The following is a 19,339-nucleotide window of genomic DNA, read 5'->3' on the forward strand; positions in this document are numbered from 1 at the left end:
CTCACTATCAAAAGACAGTATACTCCGCCCGCTCATTATCAAAAGACAGTATACTCGGCCTGGCTCACTATCAAAAGACAGTGTACTCGGCCTGGCTCACTATCAAAAGACAGTATACTCGGCCTGGCTCACTGTCAAAAGACAGTATACTCAGCCTGGCTCACTATCAAAAGACAGTATACTCCGCCCGCTCATTATCAAAAGACAGTATACTCGGCCTGGCTCACTATCAAAAGACAGTATACTCGGCCTGGCTCACTATCAAATACAGTATACTCGGCCTGGCTCACTATCAAATACAGTATACTCAGCCTGGCTCACTATCAAATACAGTATACTCGGCCTGGCTCACTATCAAAAGACAGTATACTCGGCCTGGCTCACTATCAAATACAGTATACTCGGCCTGGCTCACTATCAAATACAGTATACTCGGCCTGGCTCACTATCAAATACAGTATACTCGGCCTGGCTCACTATCAAAAGACAGTATACTCGGCCTGGCTCACTATCAAATACAGTATACTCGGCCTGGCTCACTATCAAATACAGTATACTCAGCCTGGCTCACTATCAAAAGACAGTATACTCAGCCTGGCTCACTATCAAAAGACAGTATACTCGGCCTGGCTCACTGTCAAAAGACAGTATACTCAGCCTGGCTCACTATCAAAAGACAGTATACTCGGCCTGGCTCACTATCAAAAGACAGTATACTCGGCCTGGCTCACTATCAAAAGACAGTATACTCGGCCTGGCTCACTATCAAAAGACAGTATACTTGGCCTGGCTCACTATCAAATACAGTATACTCGGCCTGGCTCACTATCGAAAGACAGTATTCTTAGCCTGGCTCACTATCAAAAGACAGTATAATCAACCTGGCTGACCATCAAAAGACAGTATACTCGGCCTGGCTCACCATCAAAAGATGGTATACTCGGCCTGGCTCACTATCAAAAGACAGTATACTCGGCCTGGCCTGGCTCACTATCAAAAAACAGTATCACTATCAAAAGACAGTATACTCAGCCTGGCTCACTATCAAAAGACAGTATACTCGGCCTGGCCTGGGTCACTATCAAAAGACAGTATTCTTAGCCTGGCTCACTATCAAAAGACAGTATACTCAGCCTGGCTCACTATCGAAAGACAGTATACTCGGCCTGGCTCCACTCTCTAAATTCAGTGTTCTCACCCTGGTTGACTATGATCAGAGATAGTATTCTCACCCTGGCTCAGTCAAAGATGAGTTATTTCAAATGCAGCCATGACAGTGTCTACCCAGCTGGCAATCAACCCAGGGCAATCAACGACATTGTCTCAACCCAAACTACCTTTCAAAGACTTTATTTCATCCATGCCAAATGACTGGAACAGCCTGCCACAGGCTTTAGTTAGTGTTGGCACCATATTACAAGGTGGGGTTGGGCCGATGGTGGGGTGATAGCCCCACTATCTTTGAGAACTATGTGTGATGGACATCCACCTGTATTTGTAAATATATAGAAGTATGTACAGAGAGGAAGAATGCCAAGCTATCCTAACGCACGAAACTACCACCTCGCGATCCCAATTTTTTCTGTACTTCCAGTGGGGCGGTGAAAGACAGGAAAACGGTCATAAAATCTGAAATATGATGATGGTGATGATGATGATGATAAGGCTTGCCTTCAGTTTGGAATCTGCAAGGCAGACAACATGGCAGACCAAGGGCCACTTTGTGAAAATTATTGCAAGAAATAGAAGCGTTGGCAATAGGGATGGCCTGGATTGAGAAAGCTCCCCAGGACATGTGGACTGGAAGTAAAGGAATCATGCTGGCATCATATGCTCCACCTCTAAGCAGTAAGTCTTAATTATCCAATACTAGTACAAATGTATATAGACCAAGGCTCCACCAGAGAGGTTGTGTTGAACACATCAAATCCAGAAGCGACCAACACAGATACTCATTTGTCCCAAATACCATCAAGGACAAGAATGCCCTGCCTCATTCCACCAAAGAGACTAAAACACCAGACACAAAGTCACAACCATACCCGGAGACAAGACAGGACAATAAATGACCTATACTTTGTCCCCAAAAGGGACGAAGTGCGAGGTGCCTATAGAGAAAATGATTGGTTGACGAAACAATGACCTGATTGGTTAGCTGGCCTTATCTTAGCCTAATACAATTAGACCCCGTGTGGTGGCGCTGCAGGCGGCCGTTGCCGCTGTCTATTAGACTTATAGGTAAATCAAGAGAGTGGTTAAATAGTCCAGGTAACCTCGACCCTATCCGTCCGCCGCGCTGCGGGGGGTCGAGGAGGCCTCGTTGATTTACCATACCATACATACGAGGCGAGCCGTGTATACACTGTCAATACCGAGCGCGCTGGTATTCCTTGGCTCGAGGTTGCCAATCTTTGTGAGAAACACTTGACCCGGACACCGGAAGCCGACGCCCCCTAATCTAGATGCCGTCAAGTATATACCAGTCTCTGTAATGAGTGAATGGAGGAGACTGGTGAAATAGTAGAGAGGTTGCGCACCATTACGACCCCAACTCCGACTTCAACTGAGTTTGAGGCTGACAGTCATTTAGTGAAATCTTCAATTTAACTAAATTGTTGAACGCTTTCATATTGACCAATTACCTGTATTTTTGAAATTCCAAATTGGACCTGTAATAAGACGGATATGATGAAGTCGTCATCCAAGTCGTAGGCAACCACTAAGACTTGGAATACGACTTCATAATTTCCTCCTTATAGGCCGCTATGAACAGGTCCGATCTGGAACTTTAAAATCCTTGTACATGTACACGAAGTTTATCAATATGAAAACGTTCCCCACTTCATTTGAATTGAAGTTGTCACGAGATGACAGTAATTCACTCTCAAAGTTGAAGTCGGAGTGGGAGTCTTAAATGATGCGCAACCTCTCTAGTAAATCATTTAGTTTAATTTGCTCTCATCAGATGGCGATACTGCTTGCGATGTTCTTTTTTCCCCACAATTCCGCTTACCACTTCCGTTTTCATGGCGTCTTGATTGAAATTGCCTAATTGACACCTTTATAAACCCTTTTGTTAAACGGATTAAAGCTTCAGTGCACGGATTAACTAGTGTAATAGATAGTGGATTAGTTACAGATTATGCACATAAGTTTTCCACTTGGTATGTGACGTAATATTTGCTTTAGCAGCCCTCAAATTAGGGTAAAATGTTCAAGTGTCACTCGTCTCGCGCGCTGTAATGTACATTTTGTACAGTGACTCGCGTTATGGTATACATTGTATATATGTAGTGTTGTCGTGTACTCGTGTACGATTGTTGAGTGAATGGCAGGGGTTGGTGGCAAAGTGCCCAGTAATGTTTTTTGGTTGGTGAAGTATATATCAACAGTGATCTGAGTTGTAATACCCAGTAAAAGTAAATCAGTCCACCGCTTATTACAATATATAATACAGTGGGACCTCCCGTATCGGACATCTCTCTAAGGACAACCTCTCTTTTATTTGAAGGACGCTAGTTTTGGTCCCAAAGTGGTTTCCATTCAATTTGATTTCCATTTGATTTAACCTCTCTAATCAGGACATCTTCCGGCTAAACTTTAGAATCCCCGATCGGAAATGACGTAGTTTGATCGCATTCAACTATAAATCCATTGAACAGTGGTGCTTGGTTAGTCAACCGATGACCTTTTTTTGGGGTGTGATCGGGGATTGTAAACTCGTTCCCATCTTCCTATTAAGGACTGCGCTTGTCAGTCCCTAGGGTGTCCTTTATACTGGAGGTTCTACTGTACATCTTCATAATTTTACGGTGAAATGATTAGACTGAGAAGTCAGAGAAAGCATGGTATCTGAAAGTGAAACTCGCCGAGACCCTGGTTTAGCCTGAACCTGACTTTATACAGAAAAATGATCAAGATATCAGAACTTTGGTGTTGCTGTGGTGATGAAGTATCTATCAATCTTTTGAGTTCTAATACCACTGATTACGTTTCATATTAAGTTTACTGTGAGTTGATGAGACTGACACTGACTGGTCACAGAAACTTTGTCCCTAGGTTCATTTAAAGCTCTGAAAGAGTTGGGCAGGAGAGCGGTGGGGTTGCAGTGGATGGTTTGGAGGAGCAACTTATCACAATCTGATTCATAGCTCCACCCCAGACTCTTGTATGATGCTAATGGACCTTTTCGACAAAGAACAAGGACAAGCCAAACAGAACAAAAGGGCACACTCGGAACAAGTCTGAGGGCCTAAGCAAAGTTTCGAAAATGCCAAGTCACTGTGATCCTTTGTTCCAGGTGAAACGATGGCTGGTCAGCATCCAAGCTAACTTCTTCGATAAGGTCGATCAATCTAGTAAATGCAGTATTATCTAGGAGCCTTGTATACTGGTATTAATTATGATTCTCTGGTACCTTCCATCCAGTTCATTGTTCGTACAGATTTAACAATTGAGTTATGTAGCTAGAGTAGAGTAGTACATTCTGTCATAAGAGACCTCCCAAATGATATTGTCAAGATGTACCTTACATGCCTTAGGTGATGATCACTTGGTTTAAGAACTTACTTCAGCCAGCTACCTACTAGACTACCCTGACATTAGGCCTACTAGTAGTATTGTTTTTGTGTACAAAAAATATTCCTGATTGCTAAACGAAGAATTAGCCAGCTAGCTAGTCATCATTATCATCGTGAAAGGCATCATGGCCCAGATTTTGGCCTTTGCCATGTTCCAGTGTTGGAACATTTTAAATCATCAATAAATGTATCAGTACTCTACTTTACATCATTATTTTAACAATACTTGCGTAGAAATTGTCTAGTGTTACATTGTATGTTCTAACTACATTTTGTAAATTGGACCCATTAATCAAAAGTTGTTCACAAGGCTCCTGGCATCAGAGATGAGTTTTGAAGTAGAGTGTCTCTTTTAAGCCTAGTCTGCTGAGCCATTGATTGGGAGTGGCACAATGATTTAAAAAAAGAAACTTATTCTGTGATAGATTCAATAGCTATTAGCCTAACTTGTGTAAGTTATTCTATGATAGATTCTAGAATAGCTATTAGCCTAACTAGTGTTAGTTGTTTGTTTCATATAATAATACTCATCACAATGTGATGTTTACTTCCTACCTTAGTCACTGTCCATTACTTAGCCAGCCGTGAAGTTAAGTGTGCATGTCATCTATTGATTGCTGATCAGGTAAATAGATGTGGTAAGATTATTGTTTGTGTTAATTGTAGTTATTATAGTTATTGTTTATTGGTTAATTTGTTTATTGTATTCTTATATCCCCTCACACAATTAACGTTAATTAATCAATAATACAATTGATCGGTCAATGCATAGTTTTGGCTGTTCATTGAAGTCATTTCAAACGTAAATTAATTTGTTTACAATAACATTCTATTTCAAATATTGTTGATTTTATAATTGTAAAACCATTTTTATGGCAAAGAGTTTTGTAAATATTTAATGGTAGCGCAGCTATGGTTCTCAGCTGTAGATAATTTTGCTCACTAAATTGCTAGACGTCATTACGATGTGAAGTTGTCAGAGGCCACCCTGAACTTCTTTATAACAATATTGAGGAATGTTGCCTTGATGAAAACTTTTCATGGTTAAAACACAAGAATAGAAAACATTCTTTTTATTCATGGTAACCGTAAATGACTTGTGTGAACTGTTTGGTACTATCAGATACAAAAATTGTAGGAAAATGCTTGTCCAACTCGCATACTGTATTTAAATATTCTGTTGCCAAATATGTTCGGTTGGACAAAAATGTGAAATTATCTCCTTTGGCGATAATGATGGTGTTACACAGCTCTTGAACCTTGATGGTTTAACAGTAGAGCAGTGGAACGACCATCTGAATCCCAGTCAAGGCTATATTCTTTCGTGCATTCCCTGAGCCAGCATATGCAAGATATTTAACATAAATGGTTGTGATTGTTAGTTACAGGCCCGCTGGTAACATCTTTCTGATGCGGCCGGTTGGTTAACCGCCAGATATAGGGTCCAAACTGCCTTCTCAGCAGGTGCCTGGCATTAGAGATAGGAATTTGGAAATAAAGAGTGTCTCATTAGCCAAAAGCTGGCTGGCCCTTTCATTAGGGTTGACACTATAATAAACAAACTTTACTTTACTTTTAATGTGATGAGCACTACATGTAATTTATCTGTTTTAACCAGAATCTATGGTTAATTTGTCTGTTTTAACCAGAATCTATGACATGTATGATCTAAACCCATCAATGATTTTCATTCACCTCTCTCTTTTCAGTGTTAGGATTGTGAGTCTGAGTGACGTGCAGGATGACGGAGGAAGAAGTTTTGTTCGATGAGGTTTATGACCTGTGCGAGGTCATTGGAAAGTAAGTTCGCTGTTTTTGTAGGTGGTTTTGTGACCAATAAGATCTTAGAATAGATAGAAGGGCAGCTCTGACAGGTATTTTCATGTGCACAAGGATTATATTTAAAAAATACCGGCACTTTGTGCCAACTTACAAACATCTCTGGGGCCCTGTCCAAAGAAATCATGTCATTATCTCTCGCTCATCTTCCCTTTCAGAACTGAAACATCTTTGCGATTATTTGTTTTAATTTTATCATGTTCCTGGTTCCATCATATTTCGTTCATTCTGTTCCAATCCGTTCCGTCAATTCGATGAGATGTTTTCATCCTACTGCTGAGTTTGAGTACTTGTCTGATTGATGAACTTGCAAGCAGCTTCTTGGTCAGTTGCATGCTTGTGGTAACTCGCAATCGACTACATTTTGAATACATACAAATTTATCACGAGTTGAAAAATACCCACTCAAAAGTAAAATGCACAGTAACCAACACTAAACCGTGGATTACACTGCTGCCAGCCCTACAGAACAATCTGTAGCCTGAAACTCATCAGCAAGTTACATAAATAATTGTATGAAATGCTCCCGCTCTGTTGGCAGTACATCTTGTATTCTTACCCTTAGGTTATACAGAGTGTAGACAATGCAAATTTTATTCCAAGGTTAAGAATGCCACTTATTGCTGCTTCAGCAGCAGGTTGGCATCGGGCCATCTTTCACTTCGCTTTGTGCATGTTTAGCCCCATGGTTACTAATTAGTCTATTGTCAGTTGTGCACAGAGTTTTCCAACTTCTCTTCGATCAACCCGGCCTGTAGCTGAAGGTTTCTGATGTAGAGATAATGCTTCAAAAGAAGTGTGACGACCCTAACTCACTTTTTGGGGTAGTTTGCACTCTGTAAGCTATATTTAGAGACCAAGGGAGATTTTGAACCCGAAATATCATTGACATCAGTATAGAGGTTGCAGGCTACATGTACCAGTGTATATCCCCCCATTATCCTGATTAATTAAGTTTTTGAAACTTATGTTCTAAAGTCTAAAGTGGCATTTCAAGAAACTAAGAAGTGGATTTAATTGTTTTCAGGTGCAAACAAAGCTTTAGGAGGGGTCATTTTCTAAAAAAAAATTAAAAATTCTGAGATTTTTTTGTATTTGATATGGCATTTCAAAACAGTGCTTTGTATTGATATGGCATTTCAAAACAGTGCTTTGTATTGATATGGCATTCAAAACCGTGCTTTGTATTGATATGGCATTTCAAAACAGTGCTTTGTATTGATATGGCATTCAAAACAGTGCTTTGTATTGATATGCCATTTCAAAACAGTGCTTTGTATTGATATGGCATTTCAAAACAGTGCTTTGTATTGATATGGCATTCAAAACAGTGCTTTGTGTTGATATGCCATTTCAAAACAGTGCTTTGTATTGATATGCCATTTCAAAACAGTGCCAGACGAACAAATACAAATTCCAGAGGAAGGCTAGAAAAAAACAGTGCTTTGCCACAAGCATCGTTATTAGCCTAGCCTTGTTTTCATTGTTGAATGCTAACCTGTGTTGCTGTTATGTTCTACTGCAAAAGTTATCGTGTTTTTGCGCTCTTCAAAAGCTTCCACATTGCTACTTCACATACTCGTGCAAACATAAAACAGCTTGTAGCACTCTGACGCCAAGGGTGACCTGCTCCCTTGCCTAAGGTCACAATAGCCATGTGGTAGAAACGTCATGCTAAATAAAGTATAGAAAGAGTAACCAAAATAAGTTATTGCTAGTTAAAACCCGTTCTACAAATGCCTTTCAAAGACTTCAGGTGGGACATGTGTGTAATTAGGTACAGTACACAATAAGTGAATAATGTAAACTTACATACATGTATAGTATACAGTGGAACCTCCCCTATCGGACACCCCTATAGACCGTATGCGAAAATAAATTTCGGCCATTTTGCAGGCAAATTTCACAGGCAGTGTAAGTTTACCATGACATAAAAAGTCATGTTTTAAATCCAATCATCACCAAAAGCATTCAAAATATCATGAACATTGAAAGGCATGGACAACTTCAAGTAAATTGCTCGGATAAGGTTGTATATTTTTACTTCTACGCCATGGTCAACAACGATGCCTGTGAAAAGGGCCGTTTCAAAATGGCCGAAAGTTATTTTTGGAGGGTGTCTATTAAGGACAACCTCTCTATTAAGGACACTAGCTTTGGTCCCAAAGTGGTTGTCACCATTAAATTTGACCTCTCCAATCAGGACACCTCTCTATTAAGGACAGCACTTATCAGTCCACGGTGTCCTTAATAAAGAGGTTCTACTGTATACCGGTAAGTCTTTATACTGTTGTCGTATGCAGACACGGAGAGAGACCCTGAAGACGGAGCAAGGGAAGGAAAAAGGAACATCGCCACAATTGTGTGGCAGAGTTGACATAGAAATGTCAAGTTGCAGGCGTGAGTGTCAGAGTGGGTGATGCAAAATCTTCATGCTGATCTTATCAGAGCACTCATGCTGTTGCCAAGTTTCAATCACTTAGAGATTTTTGCAGCGCTGCCACTTTCCACTCGAAGAAACCTTTTCCCATTTATACTGCACTCCGGCAATCATATAAATTGCAGTTTCTCGGTTTCAACACGATTTCTCTATCTTTATATTGCAAGATCGTCACACCGATCCACGCTGATCATATTTCATCGCCGAGAGCGTGGCAAATCAACACATCATCAGAGAATAAGATTTGCATGAGATCAGTAGAGACCAGGCTGTACGATTCTGATGATATGTCGCTCGACAAACAAACCTATGGAGGCTATGTTAACAATAACTTAAAATCGTTTTCTTATGATGGCAATGTGATGGGTGTCTTGGATGTGAATGTGAGCATGTTGTTTGCCTGAAGAACTGGCAAGAGATCCTGTTTTACTCATGATATGACCTCACCAGCAGATTTAGCATACAAGTCTAGATGTCATTTTGACCACCATCTTAACCGTCTCATCAATACTGTATTTTTGAAGGGAGCATGAAACTATCAGAGTCCAGATGGTCTGTGTAGGCTGTGCTATAATGTAACTATAACTGGGAATCATTTTCTTATGTTGTGTATGACTTCATGGCATTTGCCTCAGGATATCAAACATGGCAAAGACACAACTGCAAAACCTTTATGTCTTGCATCTTGATACGTTGCCTGGCTAAATTTAACTATAACTGTGAATTGTTTTCTTATGATTCATGTCTTAGGCCGAAGTTACATAGACCTCATTCGTTCATTTCCCAGGACTCATTTTCCCCTTTTGCTTTCTTTCCCCTGTGAATGCACGGCCTTGTGGCGTGCATTCACCGAGGAATGAAAGAAAAACCCGGAAAGTGACTCGTGGTAAATGAACGAATGAGGTCTATGTAACTTCGGCCTTCTGGGGTACATTTTTTGCTCACCGTTCAGGGGAGCTTATTCGATACCGTGGCGTCCAGGGGGCAAAAGTGGAAACCTAAAAAGTGTGATATTTCTCCTATGAGTGACTCCTTTTCGATAACACTTTTATGGTAGGTTCTCTTAGCAAGGATACATCATATATCATATGGTTTTTGATTTGACCTACTTTTCAAGGATACAGAGGTCAAATGGCGTAAATTGGCAGTTTGCGTGTATATGGTACGTTTCTTATCCGCTAAAGCTATAAACTTGAAATTTGGTACACATGACTCCCTACGTCATGTTACCTCGGACACCAAATTTCGATCTAATCTGGTTCTTGACTTGGCCAACAGGAGGCTAAAGCTAAAAAAGGTAAAAAGTACAATATCTCGCTTAATATTAGTGACTTGTTTTCAATGATGTTTTTATGGTAGGTACTGCAAACAAGGATACATCACATTTCAGACCGACTTTGGTTTGACCTATACTATACATGTAGAATGTTTCGTAACCAGGATGAATTCCTTACCACCAATTATATCTAGATGGTGAGCACAATGGCCCCTGGCCATTTCATTATATGTTAGCTATAGATGCATGCATGTTGTTTGCATCAAGAATGAGAGGAAAGAGGCAAAGGCGCAGCTTGGCAACATCCTTTCTCTCATACGTTGCTCAACAAACAAACGTAGCTCGTGTACATGGAAACTGTGCTAACAAGAACTGAGATGACTGAGAATCGGTTTCATAAATGGAGGAATGTAGGATAATGCATGACATTTTCCCAAGGAATGGCTACATGGTAGTAATAGATGTAGTATCAAAGAGTGAAAAAGGCCCAACTTGGCAATATTATTGTCAGGATATGTCACTGAACAAACAAACATATCTCATGTATGGAGGCTATGCCAACAATACATCAGAATCGTTGGATTCTTTTTGTAGGGATGTAGATTCACATGCCAGCATGACATTTACCGCTCGAATAGGTACCTGGTACCGGTGGAAATAGATAGATGTAGTTTCAAAGAATGATAAGGATACTTGAATACGTACGTGCACATGTATCCCGTCTTCCACGATGAATGCACATGTCTTAGGCATGTTAGGAATGAATGAGAGCAACATCATTTGCGTCAGGAATGGGAAGTATCAAAGAATGGCAGGAAAGCAACCTGTCTTCTCAACGGAACAAATGCGATTGTATGGAGGCTATGCTTACGTACCAAAGTTACTAATAATGAATACCTAAGAATCGGGTTCTTATGGAGCATATTGTGGGTTGGCGTAAAACAGCAAATGCCCTGTTCTCATCAAACGTGTACATCGCTAGACTGACGAACGCAGCTCTTGTATGAAGGCTCCACTCTTAGGTATGAATGTTGGAATGTTGGAATGTTCTTTGCCTCAATGATAAGTACGGTTTCAAAGAGTCAGAAAGGGACATATTGGCAATATCCTGTCGCCAATGCTATATCTTGCTAAAGAAACAAATGTAGCTCAGGTATAAGGAGGCTATGGGTACAACTACAATAACTGAGAATCTTTTTCTTGTGAGCCATCTGAATGAATTCATGTATGAATATCATCTTAGGGGTGCAAGGGAGGAACAAGAGCCGACAGCCAGGTTTTTAAGAGACATAGGCCTGGTTGTGTAGTTTTGCCATAAACAGAAAATCAATGCTAAGACGAAGATCTTAGGGTGGTATCTCACATCATGGCTTAGCAAGGTATCCTGGGAACGTAGCTTGTACAAGAAAAGTAACAGGCACTTGGATAGAAATATTGTGTTCGTTGTGGTATCACAAGTGAATTAAAAGTGTGTATGTCCTCCCTGTAGAACTGACACCACATTTCCCAAGGGTGTTCCTTGGATTGAGTTAGTATTTCCCCAAAATTTCCTTTTCCCCGAGGTCATCTTGCTAACCTACAGAAAATGCTAAGATTTAGCATCAAAATCGGAATTAGAATGCTCCAAATATCAGAATAGTAAAGTATTTACAGAACAATAAGATTCAAATAACCCAGGCACATGTATTTCAAATAAGAAGAGTACCATGTGGAAGTGGTGATATGAATAAAAAACAGTAATTTTGGCTATATGAGGGACTTAATGCATGACATCTTAACACGTTATCAACTCTGTAACGTTTTCTTAGAACTATGTACTTTGCATCGTACATTACGTGAATGAGGTAAAACGATGTGCAGTGCATCTGCATTTACATGTACAGGGTCTTGACTATCCCATATTTATGGATATTTATAATGGCACTGTTGGCAGACACTAAACTTCAGGAGGTTATTACTTCACATAATGCTTCATATGGCACTTCATATTGAGTGATAATGTCATTTTTTTCTGTGAGGGATTGTTCGTCTGAGATGGATGTTTTGGACCCATGCATGCATGCCTGTTTGTGGATGGGGTCTCATTTAAAATGAAAAAAACACTGAACAGAATTTGTTGTTGATGTTGAGGAGTATTCTAACTGGCTGTAACTTGCCCATCTCCCTCACTTTGTGAATCTTGCTGCTGTACTCTTATCATTGTGCGGCCAAATGGCGCTGCTGGCCAAAGCCAGATATCAGATGGAAGCCTGACTTTGCAAAGAGTAGTAGGGGTACCCCTACTCTTAGCAAATAATTCTAAGAGTTCCTTTTGGTGCATGCACTATGGCCAGTACATACATGTACACCACTCAGTCCTTTAAAAATCGATCAGTCGAACAGCAAGCGCTGGTGGAAAAGTCATTCAAAGGCATTCAAATTGTGTATGATCTTGGAGGGGAAGACCAGGCTGTCGGTATATTTCAAAATGTATCCTTGAAGTTTTTCTGCTGCACTTGTATTATAGTTGTATCATTGTATACTTTATGTGCACCTATGTTGAACTTCCTTATTTGTTCTGCTTAGGGGTATACATGTAGGTCATTGGGGCAGGCATCAAATGTAGTGGAGCTAAATCATACATCCGCCACAAATATGAATAAATCTTCCTGAGCAGGTCAGCCCTTTAGAATATCAGTGTCTACCCTGGCAGTTTTGAATGCGTCGAGCTGATATGTTTAAAACAGTGCCACCTAGTTTTTTAACATGTTAAAACAAAAAATCAGAATTTTAATTTAAAAACCTCCAGAGTCGTTTTTAAAAGCCATCATAAAAGTCACTTAGATAACCTCAAAAGTTCTTTAAAATGCATTTAAAGTCCTTGAAACTATGAAAATTTGACTTTTGAAAAAGTGTCGCGCAGCAAAATTGGTTTCCACGAAAAAACTTGATAAAAAAAGTGTGTGAAGGTCTGCCGTGTTCAGATCAAAAGCACTAATCACATGTAATTAAAGTGTTGACGTGCTGGGCATCTGTAAAATGCAGAGTTGAATGGCAGCTCTGGTTTCGCACCACGCCAAAAATCAATGATATAAGTGTAAGCCAAGCTGTACGCCTAGTAAGATGGGTTTGTGACTTATAGTTCTATTTTGTTGCATTTTACAATACCAGTGTGAAATGGCTTTATGTTTATAGCACTGTTGCAGGCTTGAGCAACAGGTGTTGTGAATATACTTCCGACTGATCGATTAAAAGTGATCAGAGCATTCAAAAATGTAAAATGCAACCTACATTTTACACCAGATGTAGTATATGTATACATGTATATACATGTATATAATTAACAGTTTGATATGAAATCCCAGATGTTTTTCTCCAAGATTTAGCTGAGGTGTTAATTGGGCTGAAGTAATGGGCAGTAGAATCTCTGAAATGAATAATGTACAGGCTACAAACTAAAGAACCATCAGGGCACCCGTTTAAGAGCCATTTTAGCCGTTTCTCATGCATTTTATAAAAAATTGTGAAAGGCCATTTTAGAGAGCACCGACTGCTGTGGCATTGGTGACCTTGGTCAAATTGGAACATTGATGCTTCTCAGTGCACATGTAAAAGAAAGTAATGGTTTCTCCTTGATCTGTCAGAAGGGTTTATGCCTGTTTCGCCTATTCCTGTTTCGCCTATTCCTGTTTCGCCTACAAAATTCCTATTTCGCCTATTCCTGTTTCGCCTATTCCTGTTTCGCCTACTTTCCAGTACCCCTACAATAAATCGACTCTCCCACGGGGAACCTTAGGGATGCATGTCCATTTTATGGGGAAAATGTGAGGGGACAATTGGATGATGTTAACGATGTGATGACAATTTGACTAATCAAATGCCATCAACTTTGTTATGCCATGACCGTTTTGAAAGAGTCACCTTGAAAGCGGGGACAGTCCGGGACTTATTTGACCATAGGACCATAGGACCATACTGACACACAGTAAAAACTAATAGATTAAGTAGAGTAAAGCAGTCGTTTATTTTATGAAAACTGAATTCATGAGTTTTTGATAAAAATACATAATATTGTACATTCTCATAATTATTTGATCAAAATCAGCTGTAAAACCCATGTCATAATATACATGTAGGTACAGCACATATAAAGTCAAACAAGGTGGAAAATACATATCATGATATTATGTCAGACAAGGTAAATGATGGCATCAACGTAACTCATTATGTCCCTCTCTCCATTGACGTATTGTTTCAATGCGTACATATGTGGCTCTCCTCGGGTTTGGTCGGTCAGTAAGGGACGGTTCATATTCCTACGTCTGTGGGGAGGTTAGCAATACATTTGAATAGGCGAAACAGGAATTAGGCGAAACAGGAATAGGCGAAACAGGAATAGGCGGAACAGGAATAGGCGAAACAGGAATACACCGTCAGAAGAGGTAAAAATTATCTTGTCGAAAACTGTCTCTATAGACTCTAAGCCTGTGAAAGTAAATTCGACTGTCCTATCTCATGATTTATGATCTAATATTTCTCATCCAATTTGGCGAAGAAATGTCTGACATCTGGCAGAAATAATAGGACTTTCATACAATTGTATTCCAATAACCTTAGCATTATTGAGTCCAAACAAAGTTAATAGAGTCGTCTTGTCGGCCTTATTCGAATTAGAAAAGAAACAGTCCTCTTTAAAGAGGTTAAATGTTTTGCGGGCTATTTGTTGATATGGAAATTAGTGTGGGACAATTGCGTTATTCTAAAAGGTCAATCAAATCATGTTACTTTATGATACGTTTATGAGTGGCAATTGGTATTCATAAAGTGTGAAGCATTTTGCTTGAAGAATGACTATTAATTCTGAGGGGGGCACTTAACCAGTCTGGGTATAGCACATCGGTGTTCTGGTATTGGCCGGCAAATGGTACAAGTTTTTGTCAAAGTGGCAGGCAGTCCAAAAGCCCCCATTCAGTGGAGCTTTCCCTTCTAAAGCACATTGAATAGCTGAACCAGCCTCCTGCTACATTAATCTGTCCCAAAACACTACATTTGCACCGACATGAAGCGCGATAAGGTCTCATTTTGAAACAAAAATTGCTCGTACCTTTGCCCTCAATTCTGACATGTCTGATGTGAATGTCGCTGAGATTTCACAGGCTCCCTTTTACAGCTTTCGAACTAATCTACAAATCCCCCATACCAGTGTCTCGAGAAGGAATGATTGTCCCTAACAGAGCCTGGAGTCTCCATTTCATTAGTGATGGTCGCTGGAAATTTGTTAATGAAAATCCCTGAGGCTCAGACAGATTCAGAGTCTTTGAGGGGATAATTGTCTGTGCAGCTAAATTCTGATTGAAATCGTCACAGTTATTTAGCATTGGTTCAGGCTATCGAAAAGAGTCGTACATGTAATGTATTCTATCTCATGAGTATACAGGACCCACCCAGAATCGAACCATGACTTCTCAGCCAAAGGTTCCACTTGCTGATGTTTCCAACGGATTGCTCTGATTTGGACTCTTGATTGGAAGACTACAATACCAACCAAAAAGAATATTATGCAAAGTTTTTTGTGAAGCTTTGATCAGTTTTTAAGGTCAACTGTACTGCACCTTCCTTTATTATTTCCTTTGATTGAACACTAAGGTAAGGTGGTACAAGTATACCTTCAGGTGCATTGACATGTAAGTTGCCAGCTCATTTCAACATTGTAGAGGCTACAGTTGTCCTACGGCTACATTTACATGTATAATTGTACCACTGTACCTTTATGAAAGTTTTTTTCAAACTCGGCCATTAGATTCAACCTTGGTTGGCAATAATGTTCTGATGAGCGCTGGCCCAGAATCACTTCAAGGTTATTATAGGTAATCACATTTTAAAGCATTGTCATATACCACTAACATCAAAGAATGGATATTCTTTGTCTTGCAAGTATCCAAGCAAGGTTTCTTTTTGTGGGTATGCCAGGGAAGCATTAGGGAGGTTGAGAACGGTGACTTTTGAAACTTTGTAGAAAGAGGACATATTCTGTGTGCATTTCTCTCCGTATAGGTATAAGGATTTGTGAGAAGTCCCTGATCTCAATCTCCCTATTGTCTTTTTCTGATAGCTTAGCAGTGTCCACGATGGGTCAAGTTGGTTCAGGGTAAGCCAACAACTAAAGATTCTCAGATTTACTGTTGGAGACCATGCAAAAGGCTAACACAATTTTTATGAACGTGAGAAACAGAAGGGGTCTTATTATTGTAGACGTCAAGAAAGTTACTTTTTGAATTAATGCAAGTATGTAGACTCGTCTCATAAAAGACACAGAAATCATAAACTAGTTTCCACAGCAACCAAATTTGATTTTGTGTGTAATGGCTACATTACCAGAATTATTGGCTGCACCCTAAGTGTGTGTGGTATTTACAGAAAGGCACTCGAAAAACGAGACTACGGTGGATGTAGTGGGTAAAGCATGGAGTTTAGTGGACTGTGTCTCGAAAATGCTTTCAGCGTTTATGGTCCTTTTATGAGTGGACGTTGTATAGTACTGGTAGTAGTTGCACTACTGAGGCAGTGCAAATGCAATGAGTGAAGAAGTATGTCCCAATCTTTTATCAACTGTTAAGCATAAACGAGAGACATGCGATAAAAAACCTCTCCTCTATGGACGACCTAGTCATTACGGGTGCCCAGGTGCTTTTAGTCTCTTCCGACAGGCCCTCATTTCATAATGATTCTCAAACTTGTTGTGAAGAGCCAGGAATTTAATTTATTGGAAGCCACGCCGATTCATCCAGAAATACAATCCTGGGTCATTCTCCCTGGGATTGAACTTGGGCCCTATTGCGTGGTAGCCAGTGGTGGTATGAAGCTATGAGGCTCCTCACATTGATAGATCTTTCCTGGAGGTGCTCTCCCATCACATCTTCTGCATTTTTGCTTTGCTCTGCGAATATGTTTGCCCCTTATCTGCTTTTTCATTGTAGCTGATAATGACATTTAGCATACCGTTGCTTTTTACTCCAAGGCAATTTCATCAAGAAAGTGAGAGGCTGCTTGCCTGACATGTAAATATACTAGGCAACTCAATTCTATCTCTTGGTGAGCATGAATTATGAAATATTCATGAACCTTGCTGAAACGTATTAGAGTCTATGGTAACCTTGCTGGAAGAGCTACACCCGAATCAAACTGTTGGGAATTGGATGCTGGCCCGAGGGCCGTTACCCATCAACAGAGTTCAGAGTTTAATGCTGCCATCTAATGCTACGAAGTATTCCTAGTAAGCAGTACACTGACATTTCAAACGCTGAGGTGTTATTTTGTGATAGAATGTGAGGAAGGTGTATGTTGAAGCCACTGGCTAAACTAAAGTTTAAAACAAGTTTAGAATGTGATTGATGAATTTATTTCTAGGGTTGAAGATGACATTTACAAACATATTTAGAACTTGAGTTCTTTATTTAGCATGTTGAGTGATTGTGTGTGGGGGAGTTGTGGAAGCCCCCAGCAAGGCAATACAAGAGAACATTCAAAGAATATAGTTAGGCCTCAGTTCTTTATTTAGCTATTGTGTGTAGCGGGGGAGTGAAAGCCCCTGGCTAAAGCAAAGTGCGAACTATTGATAAATTTCATTCTGTATCCCGATTCAGTCAGGCATGTTTTAGCTGGGAAAGAACATGGTGATTTTTTTTTCAATGACGAAGTTTTTTTTTTATCTCAGGCACCTGGCTTACGAAATGACGAAGTTTTTTTTTAAATCTTAGGCATAGTAAGTAACGAGGGTGGGGATTTCAAGATGGATGCCATCGTTAAGGAACTATGGTGGCTGGGAAAGTACATGGTGATTCGGTGACCACGTCTCAGTGTTTTTATGTCAAAATGTCAAATGTCCAGTACCGCGTGTAACAACCAGCCTCGTTTTTGTAAGTCAGGCGCCGGAGATATAAAAAAACTTCGTCATTGAAAAAAAAATCACCATGTCCTTTCCCAGCCACTGTAGTTGTAACACTAGATGTGTTGATCATTCATACAGAACAATATATTGGCTGCAAATTACAACAATCTGTTTTTCTTTGCTTTTATAAAACATATATTTCTAAATCAAATGATTTTGCTAAATGCATTGAAAACATATCCTCATGATTATAAAGGCAAGTGTCTATATATAGTTACCAAGTAGAGAATGAAATTAGTACAGAAAAAAAAAAGTTGCCTTGACTAGGATTCGAACCCAAGATCTTTGGGTTGCCGGTCCACTGCTCAACCAATTGAGCTATTGAGGTTCCCTGAATTTCTGTACATAAATTCAGGGAACCACAGCAAATCCACAAGTCTGCCAAATTGCTTTTAAACTTTGTAGCATGTCCACACTTGAATGTTGGTGAATGTCTTTGAGGACAACTAACTTCCTTCCAAGTCAACAATTTAATTATATATGTGTGTGTTTAAAATCCAGAAATCGCTTTCAAGCAAATCGACACTTTCAGTTGAATGTGCATGTGTCGTTCTTTTGAGACGCTTGTTTATTGTCATTGTCCGTGCCTGCTAGCATTTCCACACTTGTCTTCAATAAGATCACCATCATGTATGTGGCATAAAACGCTTTTTCTTCTTCTTCTTCAGCGTTCGCTCTGCACTTGGAGGGGTCATTCTCCTAGGAGTAATCCTCCTCCAAGGCGGGATGAGCGTATCCTGCATGCCACTACGGTTAGGCGCCAATTGGGTTCATTTGCCTAGTGGTCCGACTTTGGCGAGAGAGATAGAGTCCACGCAAGCTACTCATGTTTCTCACTTGGTGGGGTCTTAGCTTGCCCTGGCATAGACACCAGGTACAAGGAACCTCGGTTTTTAGTCTCATTCGCTATTGCGTGGTGGCCAGCAGTGTAAACCACTAGGCCATGAGGCTCCTTCTAAAACGCTTTGAAATACTATGCCGCGATAACTTCCAAAGGCAGAAGATTCAATTGTCGCGGCACTTCCATTAAGAGCTGATTATCTTCCCACTAGTGTCTTAAATTGTCAGCCTTTGATGAAATTTTCTACAATTTACTGCATATTCTTCAAGGGATCGCTGCATCTAATCGTATTTTATATCCTTTTTCCTGCGAATATTACTCAGCCGGTGGCAGTGGAAAATTGACCATTTTCTCCATACGTCAAGTCCGTTAGACATTTATTGGCGCCAATACATTCATGAATCTGTTTATGTTCTTGTTATTGACTTTGATTGTG

The 19,339-nt window shown here is 40.1% G+C and overlaps 1 protein-coding gene across 3 annotated transcripts in view; it reads left to right on the top strand.

Annotated features, from left to right (window-relative positions):
* The first annotated feature begins 3,022 nt into the window (after positions 1 to 3,022).
* The window catches only part of LOC135494917 (peripheral plasma membrane protein CASK-like), a 399,974-nt gene continuing 383,657 nt past the window's right edge, over positions 3,023 to 19,339 (top strand). For all 3 annotated transcript variants that reach the window (XM_064783248.1, XM_064783249.1, XM_064783251.1), the window contains exons 1-2: positions 3,023 to 3,164; positions 6,290 to 6,380. In XM_064783248.1, the coding sequence (XP_064639318.1) occupies positions 6,322 to 6,380 (59 nt within the window). In that variant the 5' untranslated portion in view covers positions 3,023 to 3,164; positions 6,290 to 6,321. The remainder of the gene's footprint in view (positions 3,165 to 6,289; positions 6,381 to 19,339) is intronic.

This window comes from Lineus longissimus, chromosome 10 (assembly GCF_910592395.1).
Source record: "Lineus longissimus chromosome 10, tnLinLong1.2, whole genome shotgun sequence".
Classification (NCBI taxonomy): domain Eukaryota; kingdom Metazoa; phylum Nemertea; class Pilidiophora; order Heteronemertea; family Lineidae; genus Lineus; species Lineus longissimus.